Source organism: Gigantopelta aegis, chromosome 7 (assembly GCF_016097555.1).
Source record: "Gigantopelta aegis isolate Gae_Host chromosome 7, Gae_host_genome, whole genome shotgun sequence".
NCBI lineage: Eukaryota > Metazoa > Mollusca > Gastropoda > Neomphalida > Peltospiridae > Gigantopelta > Gigantopelta aegis.
Window position 1 is genome coordinate 15,129,932 of NC_054705.1, and position 21,635 is coordinate 15,151,566.

The 21,635-nt window shown below is 39.1% G+C and overlaps 1 protein-coding gene across 1 annotated transcript in view; it reads left to right on the forward strand.

The window, feature by feature from the left end:
* Window positions 1–181: 181 nt before the first annotated feature.
* Window positions 182–21,635, forward strand: part of LOC121377745 — a 31,996-nt gene continuing 10,542 nt past the window's right edge. Inside the window, exons 1-4 of the mRNA XM_041505830.1 lie at window positions 182–272; window positions 10,186–10,302; window positions 11,585–16,152; window positions 19,448–19,605. Coding sequence (XP_041361764.1) covers window positions 264–272; window positions 10,186–10,302; window positions 11,585–16,152; window positions 19,448–19,605 — 4,852 coding nt within the window. The 5' untranslated portion in view covers window positions 182–263. The remainder of the gene's footprint in view (window positions 273–10,185; window positions 10,303–11,584; window positions 16,153–19,447; window positions 19,606–21,635) is intronic.

Below are 21,635 nucleotides of genomic sequence, written 5' to 3' on the forward strand. Positions count from 1 at the left end.
AATATTCGGTTTAGTCGGTAAGTGTGATTTAGCTAATATTGACATCGTTTTTGAAAAAGAATATTTTTTAGGATGTTAAATATATGTAAAAATAATATACTCTATCTTCAATAAAATAATAAAACATTTTAATTGTTTTTCAAACTCAAGCCACGCCGATTTTTGCAAAAATAAGTACCCGTATGAAGTCAAGATGGCGGGTTTTCGCAGAAGAATTGCGTTTTTTAATGGAAGAAAACAACCAACTATAGCGTTTTGCCTTCATGCAAATGGTATAACCTTGTTGATTGCAATATTTTATAATTAGTAAAGACATTTTCTAACATAAATAAGCTAGCCGTATTACGATTTTCCATAAATATATCGCTCTTCCGGTGGCGTGGAGGCGCTCATTAAAATCTTTTCTTTTGTGAATATAACATTTCGGCCTATTTCGCAATTTGCAGACGTTTGTAATACGTTTTCCTATAGCTACTTCAATTATTGGTGTTGATATGTTGATTGATTCAGAAATTGTGTGTAAGTTGATGAAATCTACGTGCATAGGATTTGTTGACAATTCGGGATAAATTACTGACAACTTGGGTTTTCGAATAGACTGTTGGAAGAAAATTCAAGCTTCGAATTAGAATTCAAGTTGTAACAATCATGTTGCCAAATTTGGGTTCTTTAGTTAAGGTTTGTTATTATTCCAATAACAATGTTTACACTGTCTTGAATAGTGGTAATAATTATTTTATGACAACAAAATTATTAGCCATAGCCTACTATGATACTTTGTTTTCAATGTTTAGATTTAAAAAGTAACACTAAGTGTTTTTTGTTAAAATGGAATATAATTTGTTATATTCTAAGCTATGGTTGAATGTTTTGTCACATTTGGTGGCAAATGTTAGGTTTATGTAATGCGGATGAATTATTTTTTTTTTTTTTAATGGGCAAGACTTACGAACATGCCAGTATTCAGTTCATTCAGGTGGTATAATTAATATTTCTTAGTATCAGTGTCAGTTTAGGGTTAGTTAATTATACAATACCTTTTTACACATTTTGTTCTATGAAAGCAACATAATGTTTATATTTTGTAATCCAGTATATCTACGTTTTGCCTTTGAAAAATTAGACCTTTGACTATTCTGTGTAAAATTTCCTCCATAAGGGTGCTTTTGATAGAAATGTAGCACAGACGACACAATGATGCATTATGGGACTAAAGGTTTGTTTTATTCTTTAATAGACGCTCGGTTCATTCCGTCAAAATACACCCTATGAGATTTATAAGTACTAAAATGCAGTCTCATTTGTTGATCCACTGTGTGGCCGAGTAGATACAGTGCTCGGCTAAAGTCCTGTTGGTCCAGAGTTTGAATCCCGACCCTAGCACTATGTCATTTGTAGTGTTTAATGCAATGTCCACTTGATATTGCTAATCCAATACATGCTGGCACGTTCGGAAGTCTTTCCTTTTAATGCAATTCTCAAAGAAAAAAAGTACATTTTCATTTCTAACACTTTATCGGTTCAGGTCCCATATTTTCGAAGCTAACTTAGAAGTTAGAGCTACAATATTGTAAAAAACATCGTAGTGATGTCACAGCTTATGACGTTTTTTTATAATATCATAGCAATAAGGTAGCTTTCAATAGTTACAGACACTAATCTAGAATTGAAAAAGTTGGAGAATTGACTTCTCACTTCCCAGTAGAAAGGGGAGAAGTTTGATAAAAATTGGTGAAGTACATTATACCAGTTTCTGCATTCAGTCTTAAAAATTAAGAATGTTACACTGTTCTAATCGTACTATTTTGATATAACTTTACTACTTCAGGTAATAAATTTAAACAAAACTGTTGTATGTTTCATTAATAATGTGATATTATTAAGTAGTTGATAATGTGCCGTTAAGCTAAACTTAAAGTATTAATTAGTATTTTCTGGCATTACTGAAATGAATGTGGCCGAGGTTTATGGATGTATCTGAAGGATGTCAACATTAGACTACGACATGTATTTAATCTCTTCACAACAGAAATTGGCATGAGTATTAACATTTGTTGGTTGATTTTCATAATAAATTGAACACAGTAAAAATCAAATCAATCGTAGATTACACTGTTACAGTGCTCGTGCGCAGAAATCATTCCCGTTTTTGTATTTTATTGTTTTATTAACGACAATACCAACCATTATTACTGATTTCACTTATTACGAATACTCATCACGACAACTGGTGCTCGATAACAAAGATTCATAATTTGCCATTGTTGCCGTTACTTACTTTGAAATTCCTTTCAGCATCACACAACATCACACAAACATTTCTAAATAGCATTTATATCATAAAATGTAGAGTAGCACGCATTTTGCTTCAGAAAAACATTTCAACGTTGGTATTTTAAAAGTAAGTACATATCTAATTAAACAGCAAGAGGTAGCGTATGAATATGTAAAAAAAAAAAAAAATCCCCTAAATATCGGACAATGCTCGTTTTACTGCCACAGATTAATTTGAATAGTCAGTAAAAATTTGCCTTATATGCAGAGTGAATTAGCACTGGCATTACACTCAAAGATGAATAATGTGATACTGAATAAAATGATAATTGAAAACTATATTTTGTGTTTTGTTATAGGTGGGAAGTTCAAAGTTGTGCACTGCATTGTGAAAACTACATACATTTTGTATTCAAAGTGGCAATTAATGCAGCTGTTGATTAAAAATGATGTTATTAGTTTAAAAAATCTAGTTATTAATGACATCAGCATTGTTGTGTTAACCGAACTTCTCAGTGTTCCGGTTTAGGTTAACCCGAATCAGAATTTGAACACGCACTCGATCAAAACGCGTTGCACATTTGAACCGAAATTACTGGCACTAATTATTTGTTGTGTATTTCTTAAATATAGGGGTCAATAAATAGTATTTAAATTCAGGTATAATTTTGTAGAAAATATTTAACCTTCTGACTACTATCACTGAGGTCGACATCACACATGTGCTTGAGTACTGAAGGTGGCAATCGAATAGACCCCACTATTTCCTGTAGTTTCACAAAATCACAAGAGCATGCATATTATGAGAGGGCATGTTGAAAATCAACTTTGTATTGAGTTCGAAAACATGTTTCTGCATGCATTTTGCGATAATAATAATTTAAATCAGTGGTATTACAAATGGGTTCTTATGACTTGTTTTCGTGGAACCTGAAAACAGTTTTCGATGGGTTCCCATGATCACAAGGCACGGAACCAAAAAAGTATTTCCCATAAAATTTTAAATCCTAAGGCCTTGCTGCCTGTCGTAAAAGAGTAGCCTATGTGGCGACAGCAGATTTCCTATAAAAAAAAAACGTGTCAGAATGACCATATATTTGACGCCCAGTAGCCAATGATAAGATAAAAAATCAATGTGCTCTAGTGGTGTCGTTAAATAAAACAAACTTTACTTTTTTTTTTATTCCTAAGGCCTGCATCCGGGAACATTTTGCTCAGTATTGTGTCGCGATTTACTATGCATGTTTCAGTGATCCCTACACAATTTAAAAACATAAACAGTAGTTACTAATCAGTTTTTAATTGACTAGAAATATCACTAATCCGGATTTTGATAGACTAGAAATATCACTAATCCGGATTTTGATAAAAAAATGTTCCCTGGTCTTGCACTCTAGGAGTAAAAATTAAACATATACATATTAAAGTTTCGTGGTTAGATCAGTTTCTCACATTGTTTATAGTTACACCTTGTGATGTTCCAAAATATTTTATGGTAGGTGAGACATTTAATTCGGCCATTTTTTTTTTTTTGCCGATATGATAGCCTTGAAATTTGATTGCATCCCCTTCATCCCCACTCCCCCCCCCCCCCCCCCCCCCAAAAAAAAGCTACTGGAGAATATCCACTATTAAATTGTTAAGACCCAAAAAATACATTAATGAATCTTGTTCATGTCGTCATTGCAGTTCAATGTTTTAAATGGTTCAGATATTATATGATAACAATATCCACAATGTTGTCGGTTTATGAAGACAAAAAATGTGTGTCGGACAAGGTCAGGTAATTTATCTTTTTACTCAAAGGTCTGTGGATTTTTTTTTTTTTACATGTATTAAAGGAAACCATGATTTTCACTCTACTTTTTCAGAGTTGAACCAGTACTGAACCGCAGTAGACAGACAAGTGAATATATTATTGTAGTGTGTGTTGAACCACGTAGTCTGTCTGTATAGACTCAGTTAGGCCATTCGTTGATCCGTCCGTCCATCTGTCCATACCACCGTCTGTTGCATCTGAATGGTAAGACCAGTGGAGCTGCTCCGGGGTTGTGGAATACTGGTGTAAGGTACCACACTGTGAACTACATCACAGCTCACTCACTGTCTGGGGAGTACAAACGTAACAACACCAGCAACGCTGCTTGTTGGCAGCATCAGCAGCATCAGTATTAGTATCTGATGATGCATGTTAATGACAGGAAATCTAGATGTAGCTCAGTTGTAAAATAATGTGTTATGATTTGACAGGATTTAAAAAAAAAAGAAAAAAAGTTTTGTGTATGTGATTTAAACAAAATATTTTGTGCCGAATTTACAAAGCCTGTTCAGTGATAGAAATATGCTGAATTTTTTTACTAGTCCACTGGACAAATACATCTAGAAATCTACTTGTCCGCCAATATTTTCACTTGTTGAAATAAATAGTTTATTTTATTCAAGTATCAGGATGATGTTTGTGATTGCTAAAAATGAAACTGCACTAAAAATATTTACTTGTCCACTGGACAACCACCGAGGCACATTTTGCTTGTCCGAATAGATTTTCACTTGTCGGGACAAATGGACAAGTGCTTATTTCAAACACTGCTGTTTATGTCTTTATGTGTGTGTAACTACATACATTTACAATGTTTAAAACACCTGCCTTTAAGAAAAATAGTCTTCGTTAATTCGGTATAATTCAGTTGTTCTTTCGTCCATTCATTGACAAGATTGTTAAGACCATTAATTCATTCTGGCATTACTTATGAATCATCAGTGGCCCATTGGGCTATTTATAGTTCCAACCACTGCACCACGACTGGTATATGCTATTCTGTCAGTGGAATGGGGTATATAAAAGAACCCTTGCTACTGGTGTCGGCTCCCACCCGGAGCAAGTTTTAATGACTCAATGGGTAGGTGTATAACCACTACATCGACTTCTCTTTCATTAACCACTAACCCTTGGCCCTAGACGGACGAGGCGGGGTTGAACTAACCAACACCTTGGTCACCAATGGCAAACACAATGGTTTTTGAGAAGTCATCTTGAAAGAATACTTGTGTTAATCATTTGTAGAAAGGGACGAGACATAGCCCACTGGTTAAACGCTCGCTTGATGCGCGGTCGGTTTTGGAATCGATCCCCGTCGGTGGGCCCATTGAGCCATTTCTCACTCCAGCCAGTGCACCACGACTGGTACATCAACGGCCGTGGTATGTGCTATCCTGTCAATGGGATGGTGCATATAAAAGATCCCTTGCTGCTAATTGAAAAGAGTAGCCCATGAAGTGGCGACAGCGGGTTCTCTCCCTTAGTATCTGAGTGGTCCTTAACCATATGTCCAACACCATATAACCGTAAATAAAATGTGTTGAGTGCGTCGTTAAATAAAACATTTCTTTCCATTTGTAGAACTTTGCTAAATGGCCTCGAACTTGACTCATTGGAGTCATTCTGGAGTTGATTGAAAAAATATTTTGTTGTACCAAGAACAAAAGAATCGGGCACTAGTTTGACAACTTACGAGGCCCTCTTCTATTCTGGAGTTAGTGTCCCTGAACCTCTACATATTAATTTTAACCTCTGGCTTGTGTTTTGTCACAGGAAGCAACACTTAAAGGAACACTTCCTGTTGTCAAGTGACATTGCAAGACTGCACCTTTTGAAATATATACAGTTTAAAATGCCAATTAAAATCCATAGTTCTTTCTGACCTATCATATTTGCTAAATATGAGGAGAGATACGTAGCCCAGTGGTGAATCGCTTGCTTGATGCGCAGTCGTTTTGGGATCGATCCCCGTCAGTGGGCCCATTGGGCTATTTCTCGCTCCAGCCAGTGCACCATGACAGGTACATCCATGTGCTATCCTGTCTGTGGGATGGTGCATATAAAAGATCCCTTGCTGCTAATTGAAAAGAGTAGCCCATGAAGTAGCAACAGCATGTTTCCTCCCTCAATATCTGTGTGGTCCTTAACCATATGTCCGACGCCATATAACTAAATAAAATGTGTTGAGTTAGTGAACTTGGTTTGAGTTTGGAGTTTTCCTTCTCCTAGGAGAGTTTCCTTACTAGGATTCTGAGTCTCTCCAGCCCAGTTTTGATTTTGGAGTTTGCTTCTCCTAGACAGTTGTCTTTCTTGACTCGCGTCCTCTGTCTGTCTGGTTCATATTAGTCTAGTCTCTACCCTTTGACCAGTCCAGCTTGGGTGACCCTACCAGGAGCTGATGCTCCAGCTGGCATAGCTCTCCAAGTCAATGAGACATGCAAGCTACCTCACCAAGTCAAGGAATGGATCATGAGATAGGTGAATATATATCTTGAAGGAGTAGATCAAATTAAAAAACCCATCTGAAAACAAAAGTATGTATTTGTCAGCAAATTGCACAATACTGAACACTACTTTGTATTTATTGTTAATTTTTTTAACTTTAAAGAGGTGTTGTTACAGTTTTAGATCTCTATTTTCTATTTCGGCATTTAATTTTTTGTTTTTGTTCATTTTGTTCCTGTCGCATAACTACTTTATTTCACGTCTGAGCTACTGTTCATACCACGTGATATGATACATTTATATTACCGTTTTGGATAAGCACATGAAATAGCGATACTGAAAAGAGCACATTTTTACAGGATGTTTGTCAGCTGCTGGGGTTAAATAGGATAAGTGATGGTCATACCTCAATGATAAGTGTCATACCCCAATTTTTATTAACACACTGGGCTGCTATGCAGATATTTTGTAAATGGATGTTAAAGTTGCATTCACACAGTTTTTTCTTCCTTTGATTGTCCAATAATGTTGTGCGCAAAGATAAAAAATAAAATCTGTGCAGGTTATTTGAATATATTCTGATCAGAGCATTTGAAGTTTGTCCTTTCAGTACTCGTGTACATAAATGTTCTATATGTATATCGGATGACTATCTACATGTACTTGCACCTAATCTTGGTTCAAGTATTAACAATTAACATGCAATGCTAGTATGAGAAATGCATGGACATATAAAAGCAAATTAATTTTATATAGTCTTTTTTTTTTTTTTTCTAGTCCTTTGACGATTCTTTGATGAATCAGATGTTGCAGTCATCTTTGATATTCATTATGATGGCTGAAAACTGTGGTCCGGTGACCATTCATTTGTAAACATTTGGTCCTTTTTGAGGATTGATAACTTCATCTAACAGTATAATTTTATTTTTGTCCACTACAATAACATGTATGCATACAGCTAGTTATCTAAGACTGGTGATTAAAAATTTTCCATTAATTTGAGGAAATTCTTACCGTACCTTCATTTGTTATGGAAAATATTGGTAGATTTGCAGCAGACAGGCAGTTTGAATTTTAAAATATCATACCAACAAAAAATCCGGTAATAAAAACTGAAAATGGTCGGTTACCTACATCAAAAAGGCTGTTCCATTGTACTCCCCTGAGTGAAAGTTAGTTTATCATTGCTTACCAACCACTGGTAATAATCTTGTTATGAGTACTTGAGCGTAACAACTTTTAAACAGTTGTGTGCTACATTGTCCAATTTGGGTCTTGCACCCAGCAGTATCCCATAATTCCATGGTGAAACTGTACCATCCAAGTTGGATATTGCAGATGTGGCACATTGGTATCAGTTTGTACGGAGCTTGGCATTTCAACCAGTTTGGTCTGCTGGCTCCAGTTTGTATTTACCAGATGCACAATGTCTTGTCAGTAGTTATACTTACATACAGGATACAATTTCAAAGATTTACAAAAAAAAAGAAAAGAAATTGTTTTAGCATAATCGTGCAGCACAGGCAATGTATATTCATATATAGAGTAAGTATAAGGCAAGTATTATTGAGTAAGTATTGACACATAGTTCAATGGCAAACACAGTTTTTAGTTCTACTTAAGTTCATGGTTTCTGTCAGGGTAAACGGGTATGGTACCATACCTAAATGTTTTGGCAGATTAAAAAAAAAAAAAAAAGATCAAATTTGATCATTACTTTATGATTTTCTTAACCCTAAACCTAAACGAGGCCCCCCCCCCCCCCCCCCCCCCCCCCCCCCACCCCCCCCCCCCCCCCCCCCCCCCCCCCCCCCCCCCCCCCCCCCCCCCCCCCCCCCCCCCCACCCCCCCCCCCCCCCCCCCCCCCCCCCCCCCCCCCCCCCCCCCCCCATACCCCCTGCTGAGTGGTTTCATTCAATTCCATAGCGTCATACCCAAATTTCTTTTTCTGGCAGAAAGACTTATTACCCGTTTTACCCTCTGGCAGAAACCCTGGTAATCCAATATTAACATTTCCAGTGTGTGTTTTTTTTCTTTTTCCGTAACCCACTTTTATCCCTGTATACATGGCATAGTTTCTTTAAGAACTTAATCTGGTGCCAGTAGAAATAAGTTTAGTGCCAGACTGAGATATGGTTTTGTTGATTAATCATTGAATATATATATTTTATTCGTACTGTGTTTTTTTAATCTGACCCCTACCCACTACACTGTTTCTTTGTTCCAGGGCTAGCTCTGGGTGAACAGAAAATTTTACCAAATTATTTACCAAACTAAAAAAAAAAAATCATAAACCCAGTTATTTTCATACAAAATATTGTTAAATCACTGTTTTATTACATAAAATTATTTGGAAAAATTCGGAGTAAAATTTGGTATTGGCAAATTTGATGAGGGACAGAGCTAACCCTGTGATCTAAACATTAATATTTTTTTTAGTATCGTAACAGGACCTGCAATTCATGAAACTTAGTATTGACATGAGAATAACGTTATTTTGACGAACCAAAACCAATTGGCAGTTTTACGACAATGAGTACTTCATATTTGAAGTTCACAGATAATTTAAACTCATTTTGTATCCAGATTTTTAATAAAAAGTAATGCCGTAAATCTTACTTGAGAACGTTTGCTTATTTGTAGTGGTGGTGCTAAAGTTCTGAATTGCAAGGTCTGAATCTGTTTGCCATTGAGAATTATTGTCCTGATATTTACAGTGTGCGATTTTGAGGATAGTCCGGGAGCCTGAAGCTCGCAAAAATCATATTGGACTCTCTAGCTTGGCTAGCATACGAGCCGGTAGGGCTCGTAAAAATTATTTGTACAAATTACATTGATTGTTTGAAATGATACATGTATCTCAAAATCCTGGGAAATCAGTCTTGAATAGCGATCTTTTCCGTGGTTTCATGCAAAATATTTAGTGTATCTTCTGTTCTACTGGCGACACGGCAAGGCTCGCTGGGTTGGTGGCGGGCTCTAAAGATTTGCAAATAGGGAGTCCTTATGACACTTAAACGTTTTAAATCAAAATCGCACACTGATTTATTATGTGTGTCATATGGTCTTCTGAATTGAATTGCTACTTAGTGTTTGATATCATTGATTTGAATTGAATTGTGCCAAAAATAAACAGAAATCGCTTCTTAATAACATGATATGATAAATATGAAATAGATTTGTATCGTGTTTATGTCCCAAGTGAAATAATGTTCAGTTGTTAGGAGCTTTATTTCATGAGGGACATAACATACTATGAAATGGTAGCGAGTTTAATATCCTATTTATTGCCCATAATCGATCTTAATTTATATGACTAAATCATTTGGTTGACGTTAATGTATGGTTGTATTGCACGAATCGATGGCGTTAAGGTGTGACATCCCACTTGGCGTTCTAGTGGGATGTATCACTTTGAGATATGTACGGAGATATTTTTAACTTAATGGTTATAAAATATTTACATAACATAATTTTTACGATTCCAGTAGAATCTTATGAACACCCCAACCTCTAAATCAATACCTGATACATATATGCAAGTGAAATTATTCTATATTGAAGACCACATGTCACACACGTTACTGTTTTCCTCCTCTTTGTTTTTCAATATACGTATTTCATCTTTTCTTCTTTCTTTCTTTCAGATGCCAGAGGGCATCAAGAGATTTTGCGAAGTCTGTTCAAAATCTGGCCGAATTGCACGACTCAAACGTTTTCAGATCAGCTTTGATGAGGCGATTTATATGTGTGAATATGATAGTGTAAGTATTAAGTGTTTTGTTTTTCCTTACGTTAATGTAGAAAAAAGAATGAGAAACCCTGCAACTGCCCTCGGCAATCGGCAGTGCTGTGTAGTTTTCAATCTTTAATTCTCTACGACACCTTTTTGCCTTGGACTATATTCAGGGTTTTCTCCGATGGCATGTTTTTTTGCCGTGGACATTTTCTTAATTGCAGGGGTTGAATGAATGCACAAGGCAAAATTGTGATTGCTTTCATGATCCACTGTCAGGTGGTGCAGTTGTACATATTTCCACACAAAATTTGTTATTAAATTATTTTATTCTCATTGGGCTATTTCTTGCTCCAGCCAGTGCACCACGACTAGTACATCAAAGGCCGTGGCATGTGTTATCCTGTCTGTGGAACAGTGCATATAACAGATCCCTTACTACTAATAAAAAAAGAGTAGCTCATGAAGTGACGACAGTGGGTTTCCTCTCTCAATATCTGTGTGGTCCTTGACCATATGTCCGATGCCTTATAACTGTAAATAAAATGTGTTGAGTGTGTCGTAAAATAAAATATTCCTTCCTTCTTATTCCGAGTTCTACTTAACAGTATTGTTATTTACAACTGTGTGTACATAATTTGTTTTTGCAGTATATTTTTACATTGAAGTCTGCCACTGATGGCTTTGTTTGCCTACTTTTAACGTCCAAATGCCAGGGTTTTTTGTCCAATTTATTAAGACTTCTATTCATCAATATATATATATATATATATATATATATATATATATATATATATATATATATACTTTACAAACTGATATTTTCAATATTTATAAAATTATGAACATGAGAAGATAACAAAACATCTAAGCATAGCTAAAGGCTTATATAGACTGGATGCAGTGCGTTCGTGCGTGCGTTCTGGCTAAAACAAATTTGAAATACTTTAGTTTCAATAAGAGCATCTAGACTGGATACATGCATTTGCAAAATGCATGCAGCCAGACACAGTGAAATAATTGTATATGGTTTATATGCCCCAGACGCAGACGCAACAGTCTGAGCGTATGCACTGCATTCAGTCTATATGAGCCATAATTGTAAAGAATTTAGTTCTAGTCGGTTGTCAAATATTAGGAATATATCCATGAAAATGATAAGAAAATGCTGTAGTATTTAGCTGATTTGGCAATTGGCAGGGCTACAGAAATAAATATTGTAAAGAAGGGAGGTAAATTTTATTTGAATGTATCGTACAGTGTTGAAAAATAAATACAGACCGTTTAACCTTCCTACTTTGTCATTTCAGTGTACCAACGAGATCCACTGTAAGGACGTTATCCGGCGCCACGTCTCTCAGATTCCTGTGATCACTGCGTCCCGGAAACGAGCTCTCATCGCGTCGGGGAAAGTCCGACGATTACGTAGCCTGACGTCTTCGCCAACCTTCTCTCGCTCGTCGAGTCCAGGCAGCACCCCGAGAGATCTGTCGCCCAACTTGGACTTCTCCACGCAGCTGTTCATCCCTTCATCCCAAAAGCCAGAGACTCAGTTTGAGCCCATTGGCAAGCCAGAACGTGAACTTGCGTCCATTTGTAGTGCACGCATAGAACAGGATTCTTGTGTTAATAGTGGTTGTTTCAATTTCGAGCAGTTGCTGTTGACGGGCAAAGGATCGTTTGATGACATTCTGGGAATGGATTTGGATAGAGAAGTGGCCGATATTATTTCGGGACCAAGTAGTGCTAATTCGAGTTTAAGTGGTGCCTCGTTCGTTAACGGTGGAGACAAAATGAGTGGTGACACGACAAATATGGATACGCTTGATTCGAATGTGACTGATATGACAATGTTCACCTGTAGTAATGCCAGTGCTAGTGAGATGGGTAACGGTACAAAAAATGTTGAATCCAGTGATGCTTCTGTTAATAGTAATACACTCCAGCCCGGAAACCCTGCAGGTGTTGACGATGTGACGTCGATGATGATGATATCGGCCGATCAATCTCTGATGCAGACAGACAAGTCAAATTCTCAGTTTTTAGACATCCAGGATGGAAGTCTGAATGTCGCTGGAGCTGACCAGCCATCCGTGAACGAAGATATTTTGCGTGTCCAGGATATCTCCAGTGTCGAGGTGCCACAGGAAATCATAAGTTCAAGTGTTGAAGAATCCGTGTGTGTTGATCAGAGCGGAACAGGAAACACAAACAAATGTCAAGGTGAACTTAGTAGTGCCATTGTGGAATCAAGCAGCAGCATGGAGGGTTTTCCCGTCTCCTCGGCGGCTGATGCTGCTAACAGTTACGAAATGCCCAGTGAGGGTAATGTAGACAATGCAGAAATGGCCAGTGTCGGTCAGGACTCTGAGATGATGATGGGGGACATGGTGGATTCACAGAGTGCTTCGCTCGGTCAGTCGGAGGTCAGTAACGACAGTGTCCCCAAAGAGTACATGAACATGGCTTACAGCGACGCATCTAATCAGGAATGTGACACGATGAACAGTGAACAAATGACATTCGACGAAACGCAGACGATGGTTTCGGAGTGTGACGCGATAGTGACGTCTACAGAAGACTCTGTGGAAGATGGAAGTGTTGTAGGTGATGGCATGGCTTTCGTCTCTGTGGAAGGCAATAAGGAGAGCATCAGTGCTTCAGATGCTGCTACGGAGTTCGTTAATCAGGACGAACCTGCTAGTATAGACGATTCACAGGGTCAGAATACGTCTGACACAACTGATGCCAGCAATACACTGATGCAACAGATTCAGGATCAGGATGTGGATGGTGACACAAAAGAATACACAACCACCAATAGCATTGTTATGGAAGAACCTATGGGTGGTTGCCAGACTGAAGGTAGTGAGAACACGATAAATGATATGGTTACATCAGCTGAAGAAGGTGTGGGGTCACAGCAGTATGTTACAGACAGTTTCGTGGATTCCGATCACATAACCACAGCCGAAGTGAACGATCAGTTTTTCTCCGACATGACTAATATGACCGAGGAAAGGACCGAGGATGAAGAGAACAATGTGGAAGGCGGCGGCATCATCACAGAAGGTGGTGTCGCAGAAACACACGTCTTACAAGAACAAGCTACAATAGATTCAAGTCACATAGCAGACCAAGACACTGGTGAAAATATTTCTACAGAGGTGGTTCAGGGACAACCGGCAGTGGAAGATAGTCTCGGTGAACACGTTACTACCGACGTGATTCAAGGAGAGTCGACGGTGGAAGGAAGTGTTTCTACAGAAGAAGCAAATCTGGTCAGTGAAGATGTTGAAAGAGAAGGCGTAACCGAGGCTGATCAGCTGACAATGGAAAGCCATGTTGTTCCTGGAAATGAGACGGAAACGATGCATATCATGACACAACAGGCCGCGGTGGACGGTGCTGTCGGAGTTCCTGAGGTGGATACAACATCGTTCGAAGGAGACAGCGTTGTTGATGACAGTCAGTTGATGATGCAGCAGGGGGTTGTAATGTCTCAAGACACTGGTGAGAATTTGACAGCAGAAGCTGTCGTTGGTGCAGATCAGTCAGTCTCGGAAGGTGATGCCGTTTCTCAGACCACTGATGCAGATTCGATGCACTTAACTGCTATTGGTGCCGATCAGATGTCGGTGGGAAACATAGCAGCTGGTGTAGCATTTGTTAGTCAGTCTTTAGCAGCTCCGGCTACGGGAGACTACACTTTTGTCAACTCTGTCACATCCATTGAGGAGACGACTCAACCTGAAGTGATGACTGATGGTGACACTGTTCCAAGTTCGGTTAATGAAAATCAGGTTTTGGCAGCCAAAAATCAGCCCACATTAGAGGGCAACACAGTTACGTCATTAACTGATTCCGATGTTTCTGGTGTGTCCAATTCTTTAGAAAGCACCGCAGTTTCCGGCTCTTGCATTCCTGCTGAAGCTAAAGTTACCAAAGACAGTATTCAGACCACAACAACACATCCACAGAATGCCCGTTCAAGCATGGCCGCAGTGTCAAAAACAAAGGTGTCCCTGCCACCTCAAAAATCCAGTACCGCGGGTAATTCTATGTCCTTTCAAGACGTTTTCATGCAAGCTATTGCACAGAAGTCTGCGACCACGGCTTCTGTGTCCAAAGAACAGAAGGCTGCCCCGAAGGGTTCCAAGGTGGAAACGTATCGGCAGTCAGCGGTGGAAACTGCGAACGCTCTAGTCGAGTTGGGCAACCTTCCTGGTAAGACGGCGGCAACTGTTGTGAGTGCCACGACACCACCTAATGTAGGTATGTTGACCACACAGACTATGGAAACCTCCGCCACCATGATGGATGCTGGAGAGGCTGAACTACAAGAAGCTGGTGCACTCAGTCAAGCAGAGACCTCCGAATCACTGGCTTTCCAGATGCTGACTGCTGGTTTGGCCCCACAGTTTCCTTTCACTCCGGCCAAGGAGGACGGAACGGAGGAAGACGGCGTCACTGACGGCACACAGACGTCATCTGTCGGACAGGCGTCTGGTCCAATTGCCATGGAAACCAATGCAGGTGAGGCCCAGCCAGCCGATATTTTGCAGCAGTCGATGGAAGCCATTACACTGACCCCGGAGCAGCTGCAGCAGCTGACCCTATCTTCAAACAGCGCAGCAGTGCCCACAGGTCAAACTGAATACGGAGCAGCCATGACGGACGGCGGCTCATTGGTGGCTAGCAGCAGTGCAGGCCAGACTTACCAGATTCAGACATCGGATGGATCCACCGAGCAGCTAACTCAGACCATTCTGTCTCAGATGATGCAGCAGGGCCAGCTGTCGGAATCCGGCAGAGTTGAGGGACAGCAGACGATCTCCAAAGAGCTGCTCGAGAAGCTGACCGCCCAGTGTTCCGTGGGATCGACGAAAACATTAATAATGCAGGGTCCCGGCCGATCGGTCCTGCAGACCGTGACTCTGTCTCAGCAGCAGCAGCAGCAAGGTGAAACGATGATGCTGCCTGTCTCCGTCACTGCGTCGTCGTCTCTGGTCGCGGCGGGGCTGCTGAGTACGTCGACACTGCTTCCACAGATCACAACCATCGCCGACAGCGAGTTGATCATAGCGAACCTGCTGGTCGGCGCGATCGCTGGCGGCGGTCAGGAGGAAGAGGTGCAGATTCCGGAGGGGGTGCTGGTCAACGTGCTGCTCCAGTGGCAGAACAAGGATGCCATGTGCTGGCTGGACGTGGTCATGTGCCTCCTGTGCAACAGCTTCACGATGCAGGAGCGCATCAACAGTGATGCTGAAGGCCAACTACAAGACACTTTACTAATGACATTAATGAAGGCCTACCAACAGGCTCAGGACATCGTACAGAAACTATCCATCATGAAGCTGTCGGGAAGCAGTGAAGACGGTTCGGGGATCGCAAACGGAGGAACCAGTGCGGTAGCGGGCAACGTCTATAGCGAACAGGCGACCAGTGACTTCTGCGCCGCTGCCGGCGGTGACGTCAGCAGTGCGAACGGGAAATCGAAAAATCTCGCTGGCGAACTGGCCAAAAAGGTGATGGAGCAGCTGAAGGAGGCCGCCACAGTGTTGGACGATATCCGCGAGAAGATGTGGGACGCGATGCAGCCGAGGTTGCGGTGCGAGCGGGGCAAGAACGACAGCCCGGTGATCGCCCTGCCACTGCTGGTGCGCGACAACGCCACCCTCAAGGAGATGTTCCGCATCGAGTACAGCTTCTCTTTCGTTTGCGAGGAGTGTGGCTACACGCAGCTCGACCCCCACTCGAAGATCCTGCCCTCCTTCCCAACTGTGGCGACGGACTTCAGCATGGCCGAGCCCAGCTTCATGAGGAAGTGCTTCGAGTGCAGCGCTCCAAACCAAAGAATGAGAATGCAGTACAAGAGGTAAGCATAAGCAGAACAAGGCCGGCTCTTGTGCCCAGGACAGGCGTGCGCTACAACAGCTTGCTCTGAATGTTTACGTAACGCCCTCTGACCTGACCTGACCAGAACTAACCCTACCAGCTTTGAGAGATAATATTACAGAGCTTCTAGATTGTGGTGGCCCCACTCTTCATGGCTGGTGATATTCATTGCTGTTGCCATGCCCGACGGCTAGTGTAAAAAAATGTGTCGAATGTAGTTAAGTCTGTTTTGTAAATATAAATATCCGTGCCCCCACCCCCACCCCACAGTGTTAGTGTTTTAAAGCTATATCTCCTCTCTCTTTAGTTGACATGTATCCAATTACTACTATTAGTTAGAAAATTGTATTAACTTAAAGTAGGGCTAGTGAAGTTTTAATTATGGCTAGGACATCTTTAAAATCACTTATCCCATGGCTAGTGGATTTTATGCAAATTCTTGAAGCCCTGAATATAGACATATATTTTTAAATAATATATTAAAATAATAGAGGAATAAAGAAAAAATATATCAAAATAAATACGTTTTTGTTTAACGACACCACTAGAGCACATTGATTTATTAAACTATTGGATGTCAAACGTCATTTTGGCAGTCATAGAGAAGAAATCTGCTACATTTTTCCATTAGTAGCAAGGGATCTTTTATATACACCATCCCACAGACAGGATAGCACATACCACAGCCTTTGATAGACCAGTCGTGGTGTACTGGCTGGAACGAGTAATGACACATTGGGCCCACAGACAGGGATCGATCTTAGACCGACTGCGCATCAGACATTCTCTTTACCACTGTGCTACATCCCGCCCCTGAAAATAAATAAAGAAATAATATATGGGAAAAAAAATAAAGAAGTAATATATTAAAATAATGTTTTAAATCCTAAGCTAAAACAAACTGATTAAAAATGTACCCCTTCCAATTCCTCCAGTAGAAAGAATATCTGGGTGGTTTTTTTTATCAAATGAGATTTATTTATTATGTCTGCAATCATATAACACAATAAAAGGTTAAAAAGGTTGGGTGTGGATAATACTAGATGATGCTGCTTCAGGGGATCATAATTTTTTTTAAAAAGAAGACTAAAAATTGCCATGGGTCAGGTGCATCACCAACAGCACTTTTATGCTGCTGGATAAAAATGTGCGTCCTCAATGACAAAGTGAATATATCTGGTGTACATTATTTGCCAGTATTTAACATTTGTACCTTTTGAAGTATGTTTACTTGCAACAAAATAACGTTTCAGTTGTATTTATTTGCTGCAAACATCACTTTTTCATAAATTGCTGAAGGCATGTTCAAAATTGCCATCCGTGGGTCATTTCACCAGAGCAATTTTTTTTTTTTTAATGTGATAGGTGAAAAAAAATTAAGTTTGAGCCCTGCTTGGAAAGCATTAAAGGGACATTCCTGAGTTTGCTGCATTGTAAGATGTTTCTGACCCATAAAATATTTCTACGATTAAACTTACATATTAAATATATGCTTTTGTTTAGAATATCGGGGTCTATATATTCAATGAGTTTCTAGTCGTCTTAATATTTGTAAGAAGCCCAAACTGGATTTTGTCTTCAAATAATTTCGTATGTACGAAAACAATATATTTTAGGAACTAAAATGAAAGTTAACCTAGTACAAATATTAGAATGATCAGAAACATGTTTAATATACAGCCACTAATATTTTATGCAGGAAAATATATTTGATATGTAATTACAATCGTTAAAAATGCTCTGCCAGTCAATAACGTCTTAAACATTGCATCAAACTCAGGAATGTCCCTTTAAAGACCACTTGTTGGTAACGGAAAAACAGCAGGTTTCTTTTACGAAGCCCAATAACCGATATATAGTTTGTGTGATGGGGTGTCGTTAAACATTCATTCATTCCACTAAGATCATTTGTAATTTGTGTACTTTTTTTGTTTCTTGTGTTCTGCAGACGTGTTTGAAAGTCTTTTGTCATAGGAAAAATACCCACCTATGGAAATTTTGAGCCTGCCAACAGCAATGTTAAACAATTAACTTTTGTAATAAATAAACACAAAATTAAACCCCCAAAATTATCTCTTCAACCGACAACAATAATTTGCATCCAGTTGCAAAGAAACCTATCAATGAAGGAAGGAAGAACATTTTTATTTAATGATGCACTCAACACATTTTATTTACGGTTCTATGGTTGAGGACCACACAGATATTGAGAGAGGAAACCCGCTGTCGCCACTTCATAGGCTACTCTTTTCGATTAGCAGCAAGGGATCTTTTATATGCACCTACCCATAAACAGGATAGTACATACCACGGCCTTTGTTACACCAGTCATGGTGCACTGGCTGGAACGAGAAATAGCCCAATAGTCCCACCGACGGGAATTGATCCTAGATCAATCGCACATCAGGCGAGCGCTGTACCACTGAGCTATGGTCCTGCCCCTGCTATCAATGAAGCCTCTCCATGCGGCCGGCCTGGGATCGATCCCCGTCGGTGGGCCCATTGGGCTATTTCTCATTCCAGCCATTGCACGACAACTGGTATATCAAAGGCTGTGGTATGTACTACCCTGTCTGTGGGATGGTGCATATAAAAGATCCCTTTTTGCTAAACGAAAAGAGTAGTCCATGAAGTGGCGACAGCGGGTTTCCTCTCTCACTATCTGTGTGGCCCGTAACCATAGGTCTGACACCGTATAACCGTGAATAAAATGTGTTGAGTGCGTCATTAAATCAAAGTTTTCCTTCCTTCCGTTAGAACAATTTATATCTCATCTGTGACAGTTGCTGTTGGTGTCATTGTTAAAAGTCAAGCTCTGTGCCGGTCCCAGTTAAATTCGAGCCCTGTTGTTTATTGTTAAATACAGTAATACAGGCTCAGTTGTTTTGCTGACCAGTAATGACCACTGTTTATGTCCACTAAGCGAAAATAAAAATTGTCCTCTATTTCACGTTTCCTCCCTCAATATCTGTGTGGTCTTTAACCTTATGTCAGACGTTATATAACCGTAAATACAATGTGTTGAGTGCATCGTTAAATAAAACATTTCCTTCTATTTCACATATCTTTCTTTCTTTGATGTAGTTAATTTTATGTGACTTCCATGTAATTATTCCAAATATTATTTTGTTTTATTAATTATTGAGAAAAGAAAAACTTTGGACGTAGCCAGTTTTGTCATTCCTCGACAAGATGATTTAGCTAACACAGTGTGTTTTAATGTATGTTTTAATGGTTGTAATTTCTATGTGCAATCTTCCTTTGTATGTTTTCAGCCTACCCGATATCCTGCTGCTGCATTTCACCCAGGGAATACCTCACAATAACTTCAAAGAGCTGGAGTTTGAGTTTGACGGTCAATACACGGTCACCGGGGTCGTGCAGTACAAGAACAACCCCGACCACTTCGTCACCTACATCCGCAATGGGCTTGGTACGTATGTAATAAAAACAAAACGGACCAGAAGTGGCTCTACTAGGTGGTTATTGGTTTGATATCTTAAACAAAATACAAAATAAAAAAAAGGTTTTTGTTTCCCACCAGAAATGCCGATAATATCGGGGATGGGGCCCTGAATTACTATCTTACAAATAATGTTGAACATAAATAATATTAAATACATACAATATATAAAAATTATTGTTTGAGTAAATATGTTTAGATTGATTGCACATTTTTTGCATAGAAAGAGGGATGGAGGGAACACGAGAGAGAGCGAGATGATATTAAATTGCAATTTTCTTACTATCATGTATATAAAAATTTAAGAAATATAACCTATAATTTCCAAGACTTTAGGGTACATAATTTTACCCTTTGTACTCTTTGACAGAAAGCTGGATGGATCCTAAGCAGGGTTTCTCTCAGAGGGTACAGAGCCAACTTGTCATTCGATAAAAATATCTTTTGTAAATAATTTCAATTTGGTTTGGAATTAACAAATCATTTGGCTTAGAAATAAATAATGTGTAGTATATTCTGTAGTATGAAAAAAAGGTGTTCCTCAGATTTTGTATTAGATACTAGTATGGGATGTATACTGGCTAGTCTTAAAGGTATATTGTCACAGACCACTGGCCTATTTAATGACCTAACAAAGTATTACCTGAACAAAAATAATTCGATTTGTCCCTAAATGCATGGCTGTTAACTGTCCGTCGTGAGACGGATTTCCGTCGTCAGAGAAATTGTGGAAATTATTATTTTTTTTTATTTTTTTTATATTTTTTTTATTTTTTTGAAATGAGAATCACTTCGGCCGTTTTCGGTTTCCGTAATGTCAACCCGATCACTTAGGCCGTTTTCTTTGCCCCACTGACCCCCCTTTAGGTACCTATCGGATGGGTATAATCTACCATACATTTTGGGGCCGATGAACGGCCCTATTCCCCTGACGTAAATTCCAAATCCAATATCAAACCTTTTCCCAATTACGACCCAACAGTTTCCCAATAAAGATTCCCAAAGTTGCTTTTATCGCGGATACTTGAACTCATAATTATTTTTTTTAATTTAGCTAATTGTATATTTTTCGATTACGAACACGTGACGAACAAGTCTGACCTGGATATGCAAATTAGTTTTATCCTGTTTTGATACAGTCTGTTGTTTCGTAGTTTTTAGTAATAATGCCTACATTGTCTGATATAATACAGTTTTGGTAGAAGAATACAACTTTTTATTTTAATTTATCCATTTGCGTTAACACATATTTGGGATCTATGGCAACACGTCCAATCCGCTATTTACGTAGTCCGAACGGACGTAGAAAGTAAAGTATTGACTTATTGTGCACCCTGCACTATCATTTGCTGTGCTATTTTAAGCAGACAATCTTATTTTGTAAAAAGGTGTGTACATATGTTTCGTACTTTTTTTTCCAAATATTTTATTATTATTATTATTATGATTATTATTTAAAATCATTTTTGGTATGGTTTTTGTAATTAAAAACAAACAAAAAACGTTACTACAGTAGTTGTAAAATAAGTGAAAAAAACCCCACCTTTAATTTAAATGTGCTACTCACTCGCCTTGAAGTAATGGCCGTACCCGATGTCACACCATGTGACGAACAGCACGTGCGAGTTTGAACACTGTTACAATGTAATAGTTCTGCTGGGAGATATTAGATTGCGTATTATAGATATTGAAACTTAATTAAAGTTGATCCGGTAAAATGTAACATTTCCCGACCAGCGGTATGTTACTTCTTTATTATTTACGATTGAATAATGGGGTCATTCGAGAACTACGCAACGTGCACCAAGGAGAGTGGGAATTATGGGATGTGACAAAACATAATTGGGGGGTGGGCTTGTGGTGGTGGTTATTGTGCAACGTAATGTTAATTCATAAAGTAAAATGCAACCAGTCATTGCCATTTTATTTTAACATATATGTATTACTAAAGACCCCAAAGTAAAATATGACACGGTCACAAAACGTTACAAGGGGAGAGG